This window comes from Stegodyphus dumicola, chromosome X1 (assembly GCF_044657685.1).
Source record: "Stegodyphus dumicola isolate Sdum_Otavi_A_Nest chromosome X1, ASM4465768v1".
In the NCBI taxonomy this organism is placed as follows: domain Eukaryota; kingdom Metazoa; phylum Arthropoda; class Arachnida; order Araneae; family Eresidae; genus Stegodyphus; species Stegodyphus dumicola.
This window is the reverse complement of record NC_140780.1, coordinates 161,859,261-161,880,071: the sequence shown is the minus strand read 5'-3', so window position 1 is coordinate 161,880,071 and position 20,811 is coordinate 161,859,261. Positions and strand designations below refer to the sequence as shown.

The 20,811-nt window shown below is 33.7% G+C and overlaps 1 protein-coding gene across 2 annotated transcripts in view; it reads left to right on the top strand.

The window, feature by feature from the left end:
- LOC118185717 (A disintegrin and metalloproteinase with thrombospondin motifs 9-like) overlaps positions 1-20,811 on the top strand; it is a 690,813-nt gene that overhangs the window by 509,376 nt on the left and 160,626 nt on the right. For both annotated transcript variants that reach the window (XM_085807434.1, XM_085807433.1), the window contains 2 exons: positions 10,555-10,681; positions 15,855-15,984. In XM_085807434.1, the coding sequence (XP_085663560.1) occupies positions 10,555-10,681; positions 15,855-15,984 (257 nt within the window). The remainder of the gene's footprint in view (positions 1-10,554; positions 10,682-15,854; positions 15,985-20,811) is intronic.

The window sequence follows — 20,811 nt, the reverse complement described above, 5'->3', positions numbered from 1 at the left end:
TATTAATTTATGAAATAAAGATCAATTATGATCTAAAGGGTATCAAAATTTACAAAAAAAAAAAAAAAAAAGAAAGAAAAAAAGCTTAATATTTATTTGTTTACTTTAGTAAACATTTCTTTCAATGTAAGTTGTTTAAGTTGCGTCATTTTTTGTGCTAATACTTTCTCTTTAATTCTATAAACAGACATAATTTCTTGTTCAGTTACAAAGTTCCACTATTCAAGTCCTGTAATTGCTGTGTCGAGAATACTGACTAACTTGGAAATCGAAATTTTTTCGTTTTCAATAACGTTGTCTGTTACTTTTTTCACTATTGGAAGCGCGCATGGGTAAATGCTTTACTGGCTTTACGCGCATGCATAGCAGACGTGCACATCAAATGCGCATGCATAAGTTTGTGGCTTTGAGGTCCAGATTATAGAACATTCGGGATAATGGACATCCGGATTACGGACTTTGTACTGTACTTTCAAGCTGGAGAGAATAGAAGTGATTGAAGCGTAGAATCATCAGGTCATTTTGAAGTGGGAGACGTGAAAAATGTGCAATGCCCTCGCCAGAACTCGAACCTGGTCTTCTCAAATACGTGCCAATTGTGCTACCGTTACACCACGAAGGCATGCAGAAAAGAGGGAGAAAATACCTTGAAATCTTTTAAAATTGAACCTTATACATCCCCCTTTTAAAGGGTGACTGGAGATTAGCAGACCCATTCGCTAAACCCTGGTGGTGAAGAATCATCATCCACCAACTTTTAGTTCAGGTGCCACTGTAGAATCATTAAGTAATTTTGAAGTAGGAGATATGAAAAATGAGCAGTGCCCTCGCCGTGACTCAAACCGAGACCTCTCGAATGCGCGCTGAGTATGCTACCATTACACTATAAGGTATTTCTCCCGCCTTCCTAGCGTGCCTTCGTGGTGTAATGGTCAGCACACTAAGCCGGTATTTCAGAGGTCCGTGGTTCAATTCCCGGCAAAGGTGGTTGCTAATTTTTCATGACTCCTGCTTCCAATTAACCTAATGTCTCTACAACACCACGAAGGTATGCAGAAAGGAGAGAGAAAATATCTTATAGATGTACTGACGTTTCTAAAGTTTATTTTCTTTTTTAGCTTATTCGTCAGATCTAGTATTGGTTTGTATTTTGGGTAATGCAAAATGACCTACGCCATGTAAATAATAGTGAAGATACTAATTCACTTTAGATAAAGTTGTGAAACATTCACTTTATATATAGGATATAGTTGTGTTTTTATTTTTATTCTAGCAATTTTATTATAAGTAACTAGTTCAAGAGTGAATGGGTCTGTTTTGAAACGGGACAGTGAATGTGTAAAAAGGTGCCTAAACCTTTTTGCAAACTGGCGACTGCTCACCGAGACACAAGGGGACCCTGACATGAAGACATGAAGGTACAGAGCACCCTTATAAATTTCAGTTTGCATCACAAAGAATACAACTTTGATCAAGATGCCAGGATGTCCATTTGAAGGTTCTTATCTTTGTGAATAATCTTCCATCTGCATAAAGGTGTCAGCATCTTTATGACAGGGCATCATTAATGAAATCACAGGCTGTAGAGGCATTAAATTTCCTGCTTTTATGCTATGGCATAAAGTGTTAAATTCAATATCGATGCATTTCTGATGAGCTAAAGACAATGAGTTAAGACGGAGCGTTTAATACTTTTACCATCAGTTTATTTTTTGGGGGGAGGGGGGCTGCCATTAGATATTTTTCTCCCAATGTGTCTATTGTATTTGCTGCATGAAGCCTATAGTTATGATTAATGTTTCATCCATTTTTAAATTTTCTATGTTAGTTGACAAAGTGGCATTATGGCTACCCGCTGCCTCGGGAAGTTCCCTGGATTCTCGATAGTCACATGCTCCTTTACTGGATACATCTGATATAAATATATAAAAGTAAATCTGATAATAATTCTACTGTGAAATAGTTCAAGTAATTGTTTAATGCCATTATCTCATGAACTTAAGCAGGTCAAATTCCTAGAAGTTATTTAAGACCAATTACATACGTTAAAGGCCCTATATTCTATATTGTACATGTATCTTTAAAAGTTCTTGCCCTGTTGAGCTACATTTTCCCTCTTAATTTGTCGGAGCTTAATTTTTTCTTTAAATAACAAGTCATTGATCTACAGGGTGGTTCGTGAAAGAGTAGCCAGCCTCCATTGCACCAGTGTTAAATGTGGGCTTTTTCTTCCTGGCCACACTGTATAAGAATTTGGTGCAGCTTCATTCCATTATTTTCTAATACCTAACCCGTCTAGGGTTATGTCTGAGCTTCTAGCCTCGAAATTCTTCAAAGAATTGAAAGCATAACATTCACACAGATTTCTGAATCATGGTGGTTTGAGAAGCAAAACAATTCATGAAGGAATTTAATCATTATTCATATCAGCATGGCTAAAATTGCCAGAATGTTCTTTACTAATATTTATGAAATTAATAATAGTTTATTAATTATGACTGTGAATGATGAGAATTGACAATGCCCAATCGCAATTTTAAAGCACTAAACTAAATGCTAACATAATCTGATTATTTATTTTTACATTGTTTACCCTCTCCCAGTATTTCTGAATAGTCTGGTTCTGAGAGAACTTCCCCCCCCCCCACGATGATGTAAATCCTGTTTTTTAACCTTGGTACTACACCTTGTACTAATTATCCAATGGTCAACTTTTCTGAAAAATAATCTTACTTTTCTACAAGTTGCCATCTGGTTGCTCATCTCTTACTTGAATAGTAATACTGTTTACTTACTTCTGGTCAGTGCGTTAAGCTTTCAAGATTAATATGGACAATCAGTTTTCATTACTCAGGGATAAGCTGTAAAGCCCAGAAAACATTTTCTTTTGGTTTGCATCCACCTAGCTGAGATCATGTATCATTGAAGCAAAACTACAGATTTATGTGTATTAATCACCAGTTCGTGCTAATTCCAGAACTTTTTCATTAAATTGTCTTCCAAGGTTACCATTAAACCGCTTTTGTTTTGTTTGTTAAAGTTTTCTAAAGTAAAATTTTAAGGAAATATGCAATAATACAGTAAATCTGCAGTAATTGTCGGTATGTTTAAGTAACATATAGTATAAAATATTTTCAAGATATTCTTAGCATGATGCCAAAACCATTTTTTTATTCTCTTTTCGCTTTCATGTATTTTCTGTATTATTTTTCAATGTTCTACACATCTACACTATGCTGAAAGAAAAAGCTACTTGTAGTGAGATGAACAAAAATTATTTTCTAGAAGTTTTAATTATAATTTTTCTTTCAGAACCAAGCATGTGTAAGACCTGCAAGCTCTTTCTGCTCTCTCAAGATGTTCCCCCTTCAGATTAATGGTTTTGATGATGTGTAGATGATATTCTGAAACATTTTAGATATCTATACGCACTTATGAACTATATTTATATATTTCTTACAAAAACTGAGTAACTAAATGATAAGTTTGAATAACAAAAGAGTGGAATTTTGAGTAACGGAAGTAGATGTTAAATTAGATACGTGTTCATTTTATATCTAGATATTTTTTCCCAGCTAAAGTTTATAAGAAAGGCCTCTTTGGAGAGAGGCGGTGGGTATATATCATCTTTTCAAATGTAAACAAAATTTTTGTCATTTTTTGCAAATGTCTGTTTTTTTTAGCATTTTAATATTGAAATTGATTCTAGAAATACATCGCTGTCTTGTTTGAAAATGGAAAATGACAGCCATTTCAACAGTGATCCCCCCAGAATTAGGTTTTCTGGGACCTCCTCTTCTGCAAAGAGGTTGATGAATTTGAGTTATTGCAAGATCTGAAGACCAAGAAATGATAAACACTTAATGGATTACCTGGTTTACTTAAGTTTGAAATCTCACAGGTGGTCGATGAACGTTGAGTCATAATAACGTAAGGGCCATCTCGACGAGGCATAAACTTAGTTGCTTTCTATTCAGAGGATTTGCTCGCAGGGTGCGTGTAAATCCAAACTCAGTTTCCAGGTTTAAATTGGTATCCAGGTCTTCGACTTGTATCAGCATATTGCTTTCGATACTTTTGTTTGTTTTCACTCATTTCCTTTACCTATGGTGGCAAATCTTTTCAAATATGTGGTAATTTTTGCTACAAAATTGTAATTGGAGATAACATGCCTAAGATCAAGTGTTACGTTGTCCAGTGTATGTAGCTATCTTCCAATTTGGAGGAATGCAGCAGTTTGGCTGGTAGTTTCACATATATGAATATTCATTGCTAAATAAATTTTCTGCAGCTTTTCTGCCCAAGAAAAAGGTTTATTGCTCACAAGTATGTCTAATCTAGGTTTCAAGTAGCTCTTCTTTTGCTTTACAGGATGTACTTTAGGATGATACACTGGAGAGAACAATTGGTCACTGTTTAAGAAGAAAGCACACTTGCTGCATGACAGCACTAATAAAGTGAGTTCCGATATCACCGATTAGCTTTGGAGACAATCTATATCGTAAGAAAACGTTTTCGATTAATGTAATGGCACATTACCTTGCAAATAGGCTGTTGGTAAAGCGAAAAGCACCAGCCATTTCGTGTTGCAAACTTCAGCAATAAAAATTAATTTTTTCCGTTGGTACTTTAAGATAGTGGACCAAATAAATCAGTAGCAAGTGTTTAGAAGGGTTGGCCGTATATTGGTGTTTTAAAATTTGTAACGATTACACTCATCACAGTTTCTTACATAATCTGCAATGTGTTTGCACATTCCTGTGAAATAATATCTTTGAGAAATTCTGTTGTATGTCCCCTCAGCACCATAATGTCCTGCTGTAAGAGCATCGTGATATTGCTTAAGAATTCTTTCTCATTCATGTATTGGTACTAGTAGTTGAGCTTTTTCTGATTCGCATAGTCAGACTTTTTCGTTTGCTTTGGGTACAAGAAACACAGGCGCAGCATATGGAAACACACATTCTTTTCTTTATATATATTCTTTCCTAGCAGATCATCAGGTTCTATCTTTAAAATATCCTTCTTGGCTGGAGACATCCGGTATAGGGGTACTAAAACTTTAGTATTATTTGTATTTTGTTCAATATAGAGAACTGCTTCTACCCCTGGTTGGAACACAGTCAATATGTCGTTAACAGAACATGGAGTTTCTTCCTTTGGTTTTTAGTTACATGTCTTCACTCATTTTCACTTAATCAAAATGTGTTAAATTACACATTATATCCTGAACACTAGTGTGGTTTAAAAATATCAGTAAAGCTAAATTTTTGTTTAGGTTTGTCATGATAATATCATCTGTTATTTGGAAGGCTGAAACAATTCTACGCTACATAAAAAAATCAGTTTCTAAAAGTGTTCTGTTATCTTTTACTGTAGGTAATGCAAATAAAGTTGTAGAGACATTAGGATTTTTTTAAAGTAAGAAACGTGCAAAATGAGCAATGCCTTCGCTGGGACTTGAACCACGGTCCTCTCGAATACGCGCCGAGAGTGCTGGCCATTACACCACGAAGGCATGCTAAGAAGGTGGTAAAATACCTTTTATTCTGAACGACCATCCTTCAGTTTTAGTATCAAAATATTGGGTCGTATAAACTTCTGTTTCCTTTGACAACCATCGGCGAGGGTAACATACTGGTTTTCCCCAGTTCTATTCGTTTTTCTCTCAAAAGACGGTATAACGTTTCTCCCACTATAGTGTGACTGGCTCCAGTGTCAGCACTTACAGTTACGGTAAATCAATTTATTTTTACTCTCAAAAGAGTCATCTGGGGTTCCTGGATAGAGAATGTAAAAAGGTATATAGCTCTGGAATCAGCTTCTGCTTTCTTGAAAGGAGGGGAGCAGATGGGGCATTTAGCCTTAATAATGCCCGACTTCTCACAACTATAGCAACTACAGTTAGTCAATCTTCATTTTTTGCAGTATCTCTTGTTGAGGCGTTTTTAGTAGATTGAGGATTATCTCTGTAATTTTTGGGAAAATCTCATTATTGAAAGTGAAGGGATTCCTACTAACGTTTTTATTTCATATTTATCTAACTTCTTTGTACAGATCGAATTTATCCACAAGCTGAAGTGGGTTGTTTTACTCACCCTAGTTACATCACCCATGAAAGCAGTTTTGTAAGTCAAAATAAGTCTGCCATGAGGTTTCTGGATTTTTTCTATGTTAGTTAACCAGTACTCGAAATTTCTCAGCACTCAATATGAAACGCTTAAGGAGAATTTGTTTAACTTTCTGATAATCCTGAGCATCATCAAATGATTCTATTGCAATTAGTTTTGAAACATTGATTGGCAGAAGAGAAACAAAATAGATTATCCATTTTGAGATTGGTACATTCAGGTTTTATTGCCTCTCAAACAAGTTCAGAAATAAACTCATATTGGCTGTTTTAGGATCAAAATTAGGAACTAACTTGTTCAATTCTAACTTGGGCATTTCTTCCTCTGCAGACCGGTACCGTTGCAGACTCCGCTCTGCTAGGAATAATACTAGATTGTAATTTTATTTTTCCAATTCAAAAAACCATTCATTTTCTTTCTCTCTGTCATCATGTTATTCTATTTCCATTTCTTTCCTATTATTCATGATGTGGTTCAAACATTCTGTCACTAACTCCGCGTAATATGTGAGATCTTAGCATTACTTATTTCTGGAATTCTTAATTTTTCCTCTATCACAACACCTAGTGTCTCTGCTAATTCAACCAAATCTCGTTTCTTCTCATTTGCTAAATAAGCTATGCTTAAATAAATTTGATAAAATTCCTCAAAATGGGCGCCTAAAATTTTTAGTGTGCTAGCATATATAGAGTTTAAAATATTTTTATATGGATTTAGTACACATCAAACATACATATTCAAAAGCAAAACATAAAACAAAATAATGACTAATTTTACATCATTTTTCTACTGATTTACTTGAAATAACATAAAAATAACACAGTACCTTTCTCAGAATATAAGCTGTCATAGAATACTTTCATTAATTTGCATTAGTGCAAAATATAGCAATTTGAAACCATATATTTCTAAATCTTTTCTGTTATTATTTTTCAACAGATTCAAATCAACATTAAAAGTTGTTTATAATGTATTTATTATATTTGACATTTATTTTCACTGCTTCATATCGACACTTGCACAGAACAAAATACTTGAACTTTGAACAAAATACTTTTTGCGACATATTCAGTCAACTATAATTTTTAAAAAATTGCAAAAGCAGTGAGTGTTTCCACAAAATTCCTCATTTAATTGCAGTGATACTTCAAAATTTATCTTTCGGCACTAAAGGAAATGGTATGCGATAGAACCCACATGATATAATCAGTGTGATCACACTTCATGTAAAAGAATTGAAATTCAACAGGACATATAACTGTTTTGGATGATCAGCGAAAACAAAATTAGTCAGGGTGATCAGAATTTTTCTTATATTTACTTGATCCTGATCACTAAAAACGAAATTAAATCGAGCCAACCAGAATTAACTTTTCCTTTAATTCTGAATTTATTTAACTGCAAATCACATCAAACATTAAAGTTTACTTATCTTGAATGTATCCACGCATTGTTCATAATCTTCACTTTTTTTGCTGTCCGCCAACGGCGGCGTAATCCTAATTCAGACTTAGGTGAGAAGAAAGCAAAGTCTCTCTGGCCAGTTCAGCTTTAGAATGGGAGGAAAAGAGTCCATTTTTGACTTGTTTCAGTTTAATATGTGTTGCATAAAATATCGTTTTCATGATTTTGTGTTTCCCTAAAGAAGCCCTTCCAAAAAAGGGGAACAGAGCCTGAGGAATACTTGTTAATTTTACTATGAACTCAAATTAAGTTATACAGGTATGACAAATTAATGCAGTTGAATTTTTTATCAACTCAGTAATGAAGTATATGAGTAAAATGTTGAGTTATAAAATTCGCTTTTAGTTGTGAAAGTAATGATGTCTTCTGATGGGTTCTGCTTCTAATTTTTTCAAACCTGGAATTTCAAAAAATACATAACATATTTTAAATATTATAAGAGAATTAGGAGACCTCACTTTTTCTCTGTGGAAAGGAGGCCCTGCTTATATGCAAAAATACTTTCAAAAGCAATGATCAGCGGGCTTCATAGCTCACTTCAGAATATGTTTGAGCAAAATAAGTTATTTTCACATGCTAGCATGCGAGATGATCATTCTGTTTCAGCTGCATATAGGTTGTGTGTGTGTGGGGGGGGGGTTATGTGCAATACAACAGCAAATGCAGACTAGCACCTTAAGTGTCATATGCTGAAACTGAAAATGGCTTATACAATATTTAATGTAAAGAATATTGCAGAATAACTAATATATAGGGGGCCAACATTCAGGACTGTTAAATATGCCTACCTTGTTGGTATATTCAAATGCAATTCCCTGCATGAATGTTTTGAGCTCCTGATTCTCACCCATTGATTTTGCACACCACCCATTATTTTGAAATACATCAAGTAGCCAGTTTCTGTGAGTAAGTAAATTTAACAGTTAAAGAAATTGAAATTGCTCTTAAGGTCTGCTGAGTGAATGATCTTCAGGTAGTAATTCAGATATTCATATTTCCATCTTAGCATATCTTTCGTCTTCCTTTCACTTCTTATTAACACAGTCTGAAACCCAGACGTTCAATATCTGGACTTCGGGACAACCAACAGTTTTTTTTTAGAATTTTTTTGCGAAAAGGAAGAAAATAATGTTCCTAGAATTAGCCTCTTACTTTAGCATATGCGTAATGCTTCATGCATATGCAGTAGACAGTAGAGTTTTTGCTTAAAACAATAGCGTATGGGGGAGGAATTCTTAATTTCATTTCGATACGAAATAAAGTACCTCCATATTGAAGAAACACAGTCATTTATTAATATAAATCTGCATGATCAATAATTTGGTTTCATATCTGCCTTCATGCTTAGCTTACAACGCAGACTAAAATACTACCAATGTTTGTTACCAATTTTACACCTGCTGAGTAACTTATAACCCTGACGCTGAACTGGAGAATCTTTTTTTATTATTTGTTGCTTTTATTGCCACCTGCCTATCAACTCACGGCAGCGATATCTAAGACATATTTTTTTCTTAATTAGTAACTGAGTACCAAACAATATGGTAACTTTTTATGTTGGCATTACGCTTGGCAACGATTGAAGACCAGTCAAATGCACTGCGAAGCACTGAGTATGTTTACTAGGAGAAATTTCATTCCAAATGGAAAAAACTGATTTTATAATTAATATGCATAAGCCAAAAGATTACATTTAGTGCTGGTTAAATTTGTCCAGATAAGACTTAAATGTATGTGAGAATTTACTTATTCAAGAATGAGGTGAGCCATAAACATTATACAGGAAAGAGATGTAAAACTAAACCAACTCAATTCAGGCTTAACTTCCTCAGTGCCTCAGCGTAAACAGAGGCTGAGACGCATTGTCGCCAATCTCTGAGACGCATTGTCGCCATTATTGTATAGAGGAGGCTAGCTAAACTTTATGATTATTTAATTGAGCAATTTAAGCAAATTAATTAAGCAAATTTGAAGGTTCGTGAATATCGCAAACAAAAAGTGAAATTTTCTAATTAATGGAATTTGTAGGGAATTGGTAATAAATGAAGATCATATAATAATTTTCCTTTACGATAAAAATGTCCCAATCATCAGTTAACTAATGGATGACAAAATCTGTAATACGGTTCTAAATCCAGATAGTATCGCTAACAGTGCTGAAGAAAGTGACAGAGGAATTGCTGAGGGGGGGGATTTGATTGACAATTTAGTGGGAATTCTCGACATGGCAGTTACAGGACTTGAACAACTGAAATTTGCAACTGAACAAGAAATTATGTCTATGTATAAAATTAAACACAGAAAGTATTAGCACAAGGAACGAAGTAAATTAAACAGCTTACTTTAAAAGAAATGTTTATAAAGCAAACAAATATATATCGAGCTGTTTTTGTAAATTTTAATTCCCTTAAGGGCATAAATGCTTCGTTACTTCATAAAAAATCATTTGTATTTTTAATTTTATAATTTCTATATGTCATCCTAGGAGATTTAAAGTGATGATCTAAAATCCTGAATCATCGATGTCCCGACGAGTCCGGATCTCGGACTTCGTACTGTATGCTTCTGAAAACCTGAAGTAATTACTTAAGAAACTGAACTTCTTATTCATTGTATGAAGAGCTTTCTATCATTTGGCTAGACTTCCAATAAAATTATCCATTGCAACTTAAAACTCGTGATTTTAATTTCTGATGAGATTTTCTGCTATTATGTTTTTATCTCTTGATTTATGAAGAATTTGGATTTATGTTTGGTTGTTTAAAAAATTCTTAAAAAGTATACGAATGCTTGTAGCCGTAGGTATAATTTAAACAAACATTAAAAAATTTGTATTTTTTTTTTATTTTTTTTTTTTATTATTTATTTATTATTTACACTTTTGCTGTATACGTGTTAATTTATTTTGATTTTTATTTATTTTCCCCTGCGTTAATTTTTTTTTCTTTTTCTGTCTTAGGTTCTTGTTGTAGGGAAACTTCAACCGCCTAATATCAGTTTCAGTTATACAGTTCCTATTTCTGATTACAAAAAGTATTCATGGAAATTAGCAACGCAATATTCTGAGTGTTCACGAATGTGCAGTGGTAATGTTGGGTTTTAATTAGATTTTGTTTCTGCTTATTAATTCGAAATTGTAGTTTTTATGTCTTGTTTGCAATGGTACTTTCCTTCTAAGTGTTTTAACGTTTTGTGCCTATTTTATTAACATCAAAAAGAAAGGAAATACAAACATATGTATGCATGTGATTTTTCAATACTGATTTTTATACAAAATTATATTTTCTATTGCCTACTGTATTTTTATAAGTTGTTTTTCTTTAATTTTTTTATATAACTTTAAAGTTTACAGTTACTTTTAGGTATTTAACTCTTGTTTAGTTCTTTTTATTGTGTTCTGATCTGATTTTGTGATATTTTCTATATTTTTCTGGACTGATTATTTATTATTTCCTAATAATTTATGTGTGTTCAGTTTGTGCTTAATTTTACAAACACTATTGAAATAGATTTTTTTGTATAGATGGGCCATAAATATCATTAATAAATGGGTGTTTTCCTTAGTTTAGTCAAATAATTACTATGTTTCTGTAAATGATATGTTTGTATGCATTTATAATCATAAATATGTATTATATACTCATATATTTTCTATAATGAAACTTATTCATTCTGTTCCTCAAAAATTTTGACAACTATCACACTGAATATGGATATGGTAATTTCTATGTGTTGTATAAAACGTGCATTAAGATCCTATTGCAGCGGGTGAAAGATATTGTTGCTGCTAGCATTAGTTTTAGAACTTTTGGGGTCATGTCTTGTGCCGCCATTTATATTTAGTTTGGAGAACAATTTGCTGCTGGTCTGTGTTGCTTATTAATAGCGAATGTTAGGTAACAGATGGTACAATTAAAGATCGATGTTCTTTAGCTGTCCTGCTTCAGGTCAAGGCCAGAACCTGAAACCCATTAGATGATGCTCAAACCAATTGTACTAAAAGGGCTCTCTTAATGCAAGTGCATTTGGAGCAGAATCTCTCATGCAGGGCAACCAATGCTGCTACAGATCATCCGAGAGACTTCATTTGGTAGGCTCATTATTAAACAAACAGCACACATAGTGGCTCAAGCAAGTCTGTTAAGCTTGTTGTGGTGTTGTCTGTGGCAATCTGTTGGCAATTGTGCTTCGCTGTTAGGTGTGAACAAACCTTTAGTCAGTGCTGCCATAATGCATTACTTGGGCATGACTGCATGAGTATCTGGTTAATGCTGCTGTGAATCAGTTGGTTGTCAGTGTGCAAGGGAATGCAGCAGAGCAGCAAATCACTTCCTAGGGTCACCAACAGAGTGATGAGTGAAGGATGTGTTGTGTTCTATAGTTTTATATCTTGTCTTATGGTGTCTTCTATACTTAATAAGAAGAACATTTCACCAGAGTGAGGGAAACCCTGACCCTGGCCTTCTAATAGTCCATACATGATTTTTATATTCTCACCTCACACCCCAGAGCTGATCCCGAGAGGTCCAAACCCCAAGGACAACCTTTAATGTAATTTAACATCTAGTGATAGCACAGCCCAAGACAGACTTGACAGTATCATTACAATCCTTGTCGAGTTTGTACAGACAACTCTAGGAATGATGGTTCTAGTCCTGTAAAAGCAGCTTATCTGTCTCATACTGTCCACTTCCGACATATGGAGGTGGGGGTGAGGAGAACAACATGCTGCTGCTCTATGGAGCCTAGAATTGTTTATGATGATGTTAATCGACAGATCAACTAGTGAAGCTAATGAAGCTTGATATCCTTTTTCAGCTCTGCATCAGGTCAAGGCCAGAGCCTGGAACCATTAACTGAATAGTAGTATGGTGCTCAAACTGATAGTAGAGTATTGTACTATCATCCAATTAGTCCAAGTTTTCAGTCTGATCTTAACAGAGCACCTAAAAGAACATCTACCTTCACTGAGGCCGGCTATCATCTAACATAGCCATTACCGAATATAACTAGCATAGACAACAAGTAAATGGCTGTAAAACAAGTAAATAAAAGTAAATGGCCAAATGTAAATGTTGCCATGGACTATCTGATCTTAAAACTATAAGCAAGAACAACAAACATTTTATCCATGCCACTACATTGGGGAGGCAGCAGAAGAGCAGGATGCTCAAACTGATTACACTAAAAAAAGCTTTCTTAGTACAGGCAACAGCAATCCTTAGGGTCACCACTACAGCGGCAAGTGGCAGGCATTGATGTTAAACATTTTCCCAAGAGACAAAGCCTAATTTGATGCATGAAGTCTGCCTTTGTAACATGCAAAATTTCTCTGAACATAGCATGGAAATCTAGCAGGTGGTGGGTAATGCTGATGATTTGTAATCTGTAGTGTGAGCACTGGTAGCAGCTTTCAGTGACCTATGAAGGTTCTCAACTAGCCTATTAGCCTGATGTTTTTTTTTTTTTTTTTTTTTTTTTTTTTTTTTTTTTTTTTTTCAAGTAACACTATGGAGCATTTTTTAGTGTGATTGGTTTGAGAATCATGCAATACTCCAAAGAGTTATAGGTTTTCCTAGCTTAACCTAAAGCAGGGCAGGCAAAAAACATTTACTGGAGACATCTATCAGCAAATATCATTGTTAGCATCTACAGCCAACATAAATCAACAAGCAAATGGTTCTGATTGCAAAATTCAAATTTTGTAATGAGAACCATTTGCTTTACAAAATTTGAATTGAATTTTGCCGCTAGACAAACAAGATTGCCAAAGTCTAAAACTAATGACGGCAGCACAAAATCTCTATATACCGCTGTAACCCCTTTCCTACTAGGGTCGCTCTGAAATTTTTTAGATGCACATAGGGTATTAAAGTTATACTTATGAAATTTTAGGAGTCTTCAAAGTAGTCTCCTCCAGCATCATTGCACTTCTATAGGTGAATTTTCCAGATATTAAATGCCTCAAGCCATTCATTTATTGGAATCAATGGAAAAAAATGCATTTATAGCCTCATCAGTCACGCATAGCTTGGTCAGGAGAATAGGGTGGATGTCCTGTCACTTATGTGTTTTTGTTCAAGAAACTTAACTGTCAATGTTGCTGAATAAAAAGATGCAATGTCATGGTGGAGAATGAGTCCTCTAACATTCACTTCTTGAAGAATATCTGGAAGACACTTAGTTGTGTTCGAATTAGCTGTGACTGTCTTCTGCCCTTCCAGCTTGATGGCTTTGACCAGTCCTGTACTTTTGAATAAAATGGCATACAGTAAGTTTTTCATGGCACATTGTCATTTCACCATTGTGGACATGAGATCATCTTCAAAGACCCATACTTTACTTTCTTAACATGTTGGGACATCAAAATATATTGTGTGCATGTCATCACCACTTGCGACTTGAGAAATAATGCGGTGGTCACTGTCTTTAAGTAATTTAAGGGTTTCTTTACTGAATCTGAGACTGCTATTTTTGGTGCTCAGGTAAATTATGAGGAACCCAACAGCTAACTAGTTTCATCATATGCAATTCTTCAATAATTTTCTGTTTGGCAGTGGATCCAATGCTAAGTTCCTTCTGTATCATTTGGTAGGTGTAGCGATTATCATTGATTAGCATTTTCCGTATGGCAGACATACTGTGTGGGACTATTGCTGACAACGGCCTCTCTGTGTTTTCTACATCCAGATGAGAGTTGCGCCTTCTGTGAAATTCTATAAACCATCTGAATACATTGGCACGAGATGAGCTTCATTTCCAAATGCTAATTGTAGACGTTGAGCGCATTCTTCTTGATTTAATACCACTTTAAAGTTATAGAAAATCATAACTTGCTATCCATTTTTCTTGCTGCGTAAAATTTATTCTGCATTAAACTACTTGCAACTAGCCAGTAAAAAATCATCCTCTAAGCTAAAATAATTCAAATATTCAAATCTAACTATTATTTTTTTTTCTGCCACTTATCATCTGCACATATCTCAAAAATTTCAGAATGACTTTCATGTAATTCACAAATGTGTATACATAATTGGCTATATAATTTCATGTTTCACAAATGAGGTTATCTCATATAAAGTGAAGCCAGTAACTCTTTTTTCCGTAAAATATAAAATGTGTAAACAAATATTCATATCTCATTCTGAAATTGCCTAGAATTCTTGTGTTACAATGGTAGAAATAGCTTTCCATGTAAATGCATTCATATTCTACACTTAGAATGTTTTACAGAAGAGGTATGTTTTTAGTTTCAATCCCACTAGATGCTTGTTTATTGGAATAACATTAAGGAAAACACTTACAGCAGAAATGGAACTTAAATATTAGCAAATCCTTGGGGGGAGGGGAAAGATTGCCAAAAATATTCAATCACAAGGAAATTCCAACTGTCCCCCCCTCAATACTCTCAACTCTTTTTTTTTTCCCCTCAACAAAAGCTCTGAAAGGTGGTTGCATCTTATGTTGAACACCTCACATTTCACTGAAAAAAAATTAATCAATAACCATTTTGTTTTAAACTAAAAAAATGTTACAGGATGTACTAAATGTATGTTTGTATTAAAATGAGTACAAAAACTGATACTGGTTTTTAGTATTTATTACTTACCTTTGTTACTAAAGCATGCTTTCTAAATTCACTGTCAGTCATAAAATTAGCTGCTCGTGACAACAAAATGTTAATTTCCAAGAAGTTTGCCAAGTTTAAAAGAAGATTACATTATAGAATTCTTTTGTGACTGTAAGAAATTCTTAAACTTAATTCAGATCTTTAAGTTTCCAAACGTTACATTTTTGTCTACCTATTCCATCAGCCAGCCTCAGAAAGTTTTGAATTCCTACCACATTTTAATGCTTTAAAAGCTTGTAAAAAGCTCAAAAATTGAAAAATGTTATTTTATGTTTAATTTAAAAAAATAAATAAATAAAAAATAAAAAAAAAGGAATTCTCGCGTGTAATAAGTTCATTATGAACATATGAAGAGAAATTACTTCAGTAAACATGTACAAGCTGTTGGGTAAAGTTAATTACAATATCTTGTTGTCTACTCAATGTGAACAATATTTTAACTGTTCACTAATTCTGTATCTAAGCATTTTTGAATTCTTACATTTTATTTTCAGCCTACTGAATTTTGATGGAAAAAGAATGGATACTTTTTTAATATCAGCTATCTATGCAAAATATTAAAAGTGTTATGAAAATTCAAAATTATATATGGCATTACATTATTTATAGCCATTTTATTTTCATGTTAGGTATCAGCACATTAAAGCCTATTTGTGTCCGGTTGTCTGATCAATATCCTGTAAATGACAATCATTGTGCTAACCATTTAAAACCACGTCTGCAAAAAACTCGAAAGTGTAATGAATATTGTGTACTGAAGTAAGTTTAACCACAATTCCTTGAAAGTTTTGCTTTTCTCTAAAAATTATGTGGCATAAAAGTGTGCATGTGCTTAGAATTTTTTTTTTTTTTGTGTAACTTAGTATTTTTGCCAATAGTCTGAATGGTTAATAGTACAAAAAGTGAGTGATATGGAATAGTCAGGACATCAGCTATTCTGGATTTCAGAAATTTTGGCTTTTAGATCATCAGTTTAAATCTAGTAAATGGCATTTAGACGTCACAATATTTTAGCTTAATTTTTTGTTTGAGTCAGATAGAAAAATGCTAATTTCCTCCACAACTACTCTAGGGGCGAAAGTATGATCCTTTCCAACATCAATACACTGTCAACCATTGGCCATACTGCAATTCTGTAGCCAGCAGGTGTTTCAAAGTGGCATGCGGAAATCTCAATTAGCCAGGTGAAAAATTGCATTTGCGGCACACCTACTTCCTTTTATTGAATATTATATTAACTGTTCCCATACTTTGTTTAGGGAGAGGATGATTTTTTGTTATTTTTTTCCCAGCTGGTGGACTGGAGGCCTGGATATCAGATCACATCAAGCATTAGATGTCAGGGTTTTAGACTTTGTACTGTATATCGCACAGGTAAACTGAGACCATAAATCTAAATGCTGCAAATCTAAACATATGCACTTGAAGCAGGGCTCAAATTTAGCCACAGCCCACTGGACTTTGGATCCAGGACTTCTTAGTTTTTGAGTATAATAATGTTCCAAGTTGATGCACTATAGAACTCAAATAAGTGCTTTTGTTCTAGCATTTTGTTACATAATTGAATCACAGTACCAAAAGAAAATACCATTCATTTTAACAAGAAAAAAATATCATTGAAATACTTTCTGATGAGTGCATGCTTCACTTCCCTTGAGACTTGAGACCTGAAGGAAAATTCTGCATGCTGAAATGCAGTTTCTTCATCAAGAAAGCGTTATTAACATTTCTTGAACTACGCTAGCATTCAGGAGCTGCTGTCTATACCTTTTTGGTCAAAAATGCTTTAAATTAATTAAAAACTTAATAAGGAAGTAGTCTTAGCTGTCTGCAAAGAAAGCTGATAAAATAATATTTACCTTTCTTTAATTCTTAGTACAATATCTTCCTGTCATTAATTTCCTCACTTATTTGTTTTATACCACATTCATTTTTTTGTGATACATGAGTTTATTTATCTATTTTTATTAGTTTAACTTCATATCTGATATTTTTATCACTTTACTTAATTTCAATTATTTGTGTTATTTATTATTTAGATTTCCTTTTAATGTTTCACATGCATTTCTGTAGAGTTCCAATATATCTGATTTCAGAAGTTAATCTCTGACTAATAGTATTTTGGCAAATTAGATTTTAGTAAACATTTAAATAGTAAAAATCAGTTTCATTCCTAGACTTTGTTTATATAATCAAATACTGAAAATCTGCCAATTCCTGAAATCCGTGTTGCCTTTCAAAATATAATCATTTAGTTTATAGGTTCCGGAAACTGCAACATGGAGTACGAAATATCGAGGAAAAAATACTTGCTGGATAATGACGTCATAATTACCAAATAATAATGAGTCATAACGGAAGTACAAAATTATTGTTTTTTTCCCTCCAACCTGCATTGAGGTAAAAAAGCAGACAGTTAACTCAACTCTTCTTTCAAGTTCACGCTTCACGTTGTATTTTCTGAGCTTTGTTATTTCACGAGATTGTTTAGTGATTGATGACCTTTTTTTTTATCTGGATATTTTGTGAATAAATTATGAATATTTTAAATTTCAGTGCTTTTTAATACAATGACAGATAAGAAACGCACTCTTGATTTTACTGCTTGCAACACTGAAAAACGTAAGCACTTTGCATTGGCGGTAATGAAAAATGTGGAAATTCTGCTAAAGATAGAGCCAGGTGCTACTGCTCGGTTTATAGCAGAATTGTATGGAATTGCCACACGGACTGTGTATGATATACGGAACAATAAAGAAAAGCTGTTGAAATTTTGCAGCAACAGTGATTCTAACACCGGAATCTAAAACAGGAAATCTTTACATGAGGTGAAATCGGCAAACCTCGATGCTGTCTTGTACAAGTGGTTCCGGCAGCGGCGGAGTGATAGGGTATTTATTTCAGGACTACTCCTGAGAGAAAGGGGAAGCAGATTTATGCTGATTTAAAAATAGAGGAGCCTAATGTAAATGAACAATATAATATAATCAGTTTATATATGTAATAATAATTAATTATTGTATTAATGTATATAATAATTTAATTAAATGTATCTAATATGCCTTATTTATTTTGCACTTTTAGTCTGAATATTATCTTTTCTGTCCTTAAATCCACAAAATCCTAAAATCCGCACAACCTCTGGTCCCAAGTGTTGTGGATTTCTGGACTTCTACTGTATTTTTAGAGTGAAATAACAATAAAATATAACAATAAATAATAATAAAATATTTTTATCTTTGTCTTGACAATAGGATCAGTATTAATCTTTCACTATTTTCAATCTCAAAATATGATCATTTTTTAAATAGGTTTATAATAATATAATACGAAACTAATTCCAACAGTGAATATAGTTCTGATAACACTATGGTAAACTCAATTTACACAAAACTTTTGTACAGATATGTAAAAGCTGTATGAAATTGTAGACATTAGGTTATTTTGAAGCAGAAGTCATGAACAATAAACTATGTCCTAGCCAGGACTCAAACCTCGAAACTCTCGAATACACGCTGAGTGTGCTGACCATTACACCACGAAGGCATGCTTAGAAGGCGGGAGAAATACTTTGTATTCTCCCCCTTATAAAGGGCGACTGGGGATTAAGAGACCCATTCGCCAAATCCTGGTGGTGAAGAATCATCATCCACCCCTCTTTTTAGTTCGGACGTCACTGTAGAGGCAAAAGGTTATTTCGAAGCAGGAGACATGAGAAATGCCCTTGCCGGGACTCGAACCTGGGACCTCTCGAATACACACCAAGTGTGCTGATCGTTACACTACAAAGGCATGCTAAGAAGGTGGGAGAAATACCTTATAAAATGTTATTTGTCATTTAGCCAAATTTCTAAAGAAAGTATAATTGATTGGTACACAAACTTTTATTTATATGATTAAGTTATGTGTATTTCACTGTATACAATGGTGAACTAAAATAAAATGTAAAAGTCAGAATGTCTTTATCAGTATGACATGAAAGTGCTTAAGAAATATTGATGGAAGGTAATCAGAGTATAAATAAGCAGCCTGTAACATTCATTTCATCAGAATTTTAACAAATTTAATCTCGCTTTTTAAATTGGGTTGTAGAGATATTAGGTTGTTTCGAGCAGGAGAGATGAAAAATAAGCAATGCCCTCGCGCTGACTCGAACCACGGACCCCTCGAATATGCGCCGAGCAGGCTGACCATTACACCATGAAGGCATGCTAAGAAGGGGTAGGAGTAATTCCTTATATACTCCCCCTTTTAAAGGGCAACTGAGAATTAGGAGACTCATCCACTGCCTTTTTTTTTAGTTAGGACGCTACTGTACACACATTAGGTCATTTCAAGGCAGGAGAGATGAAAAATGAGCCATGAGCTTGCCAGTGCTAGAACCACGGACCTCTCGAATATGCACCGAGCGTCCTGACCAATACACCACGAAGGCATGCTAAGAAGGTGGGAGAAATACCTCATAGGATATGAAATACTGTTGACAAAATGTTGATGGGATGGATCAGGAGATAACAATCATTTTAAATGAGTGACAAAAAATCACTAAACCCGTGCTGCAAGATTTCCTTATCTCCAAACTTAAATTTTGGGAAACATATTATGTAATATGTGTATTTTTAGTTACTTTTCAAATGTCACTTTATTCACTTTCACTTCTCTGTCATTTTTTAAACAATTAAAAATCAAATACGAATGGTGTAACAGAGTTTTTTAAGTCTCAAGGGATTGAATGAATGTAACAGTCGATGACAGAATTTAATTTTTATTTACATTCTTTCTACCTTGCTCATTGCTTTCTATATTTCATTAAGTTTTTAATGTGATTCTGCCTGCTATATAGTTTCACCTCTTAAAGGTACACCTTTTAGCATAAACAAAAGAGTAAAGAATTTCGATTCCTCATCATTAAAGGTCAATCGAATATGATTCTTAGGTTTTATCCAATATGTCACAGAACTTAATCTGTTAACCATTTCACATGGTTGGTCCACAATTCAAGAAAATCAAATTAAAGGGTAGTTTTATTAATTTTTAAAGAATTATGGATTATATATTATAACATGCAAAGTTTGTGAGAAACTAAAATCCTAATTTTTATCTGCAATTTACACAGAACTGAAATTAATCTCCATATTTGTTAGCAGCAAACTGGAATCAAAAGCTAATATTTTATTTTGTATCATATATGAAATATCCACTATTGTGTTACTAGTGCTGGATAATTTTTATCAAGTTTATATTCTGTAAATTTTATAGGTATAGATTCACTGCTAGTTTCGTCACTTAGGCTAGCTGCTCCTGTTAAGGTTTTATGAAGTTCACTACTGAGAATAACTCAGAAGAATATGCAACTTCAAAAATAGGTAGTAATGCTGTTGCAAGTATTTTCAAACATACAGGTGTTTTGTAAATAATATTTTATGTCCTTAATACTGAGTTTGCAGCACTTCTGTCAGTCACCATATTTACTCACGTATTTGTTGCCCTTTTTTTAAAACAGTGAAGGAAAAGCTATGCAATGTATGCTTATTTCTGAAAAGATGGCTTAAATAATAAACATAACACATTAAAAATACACACTTG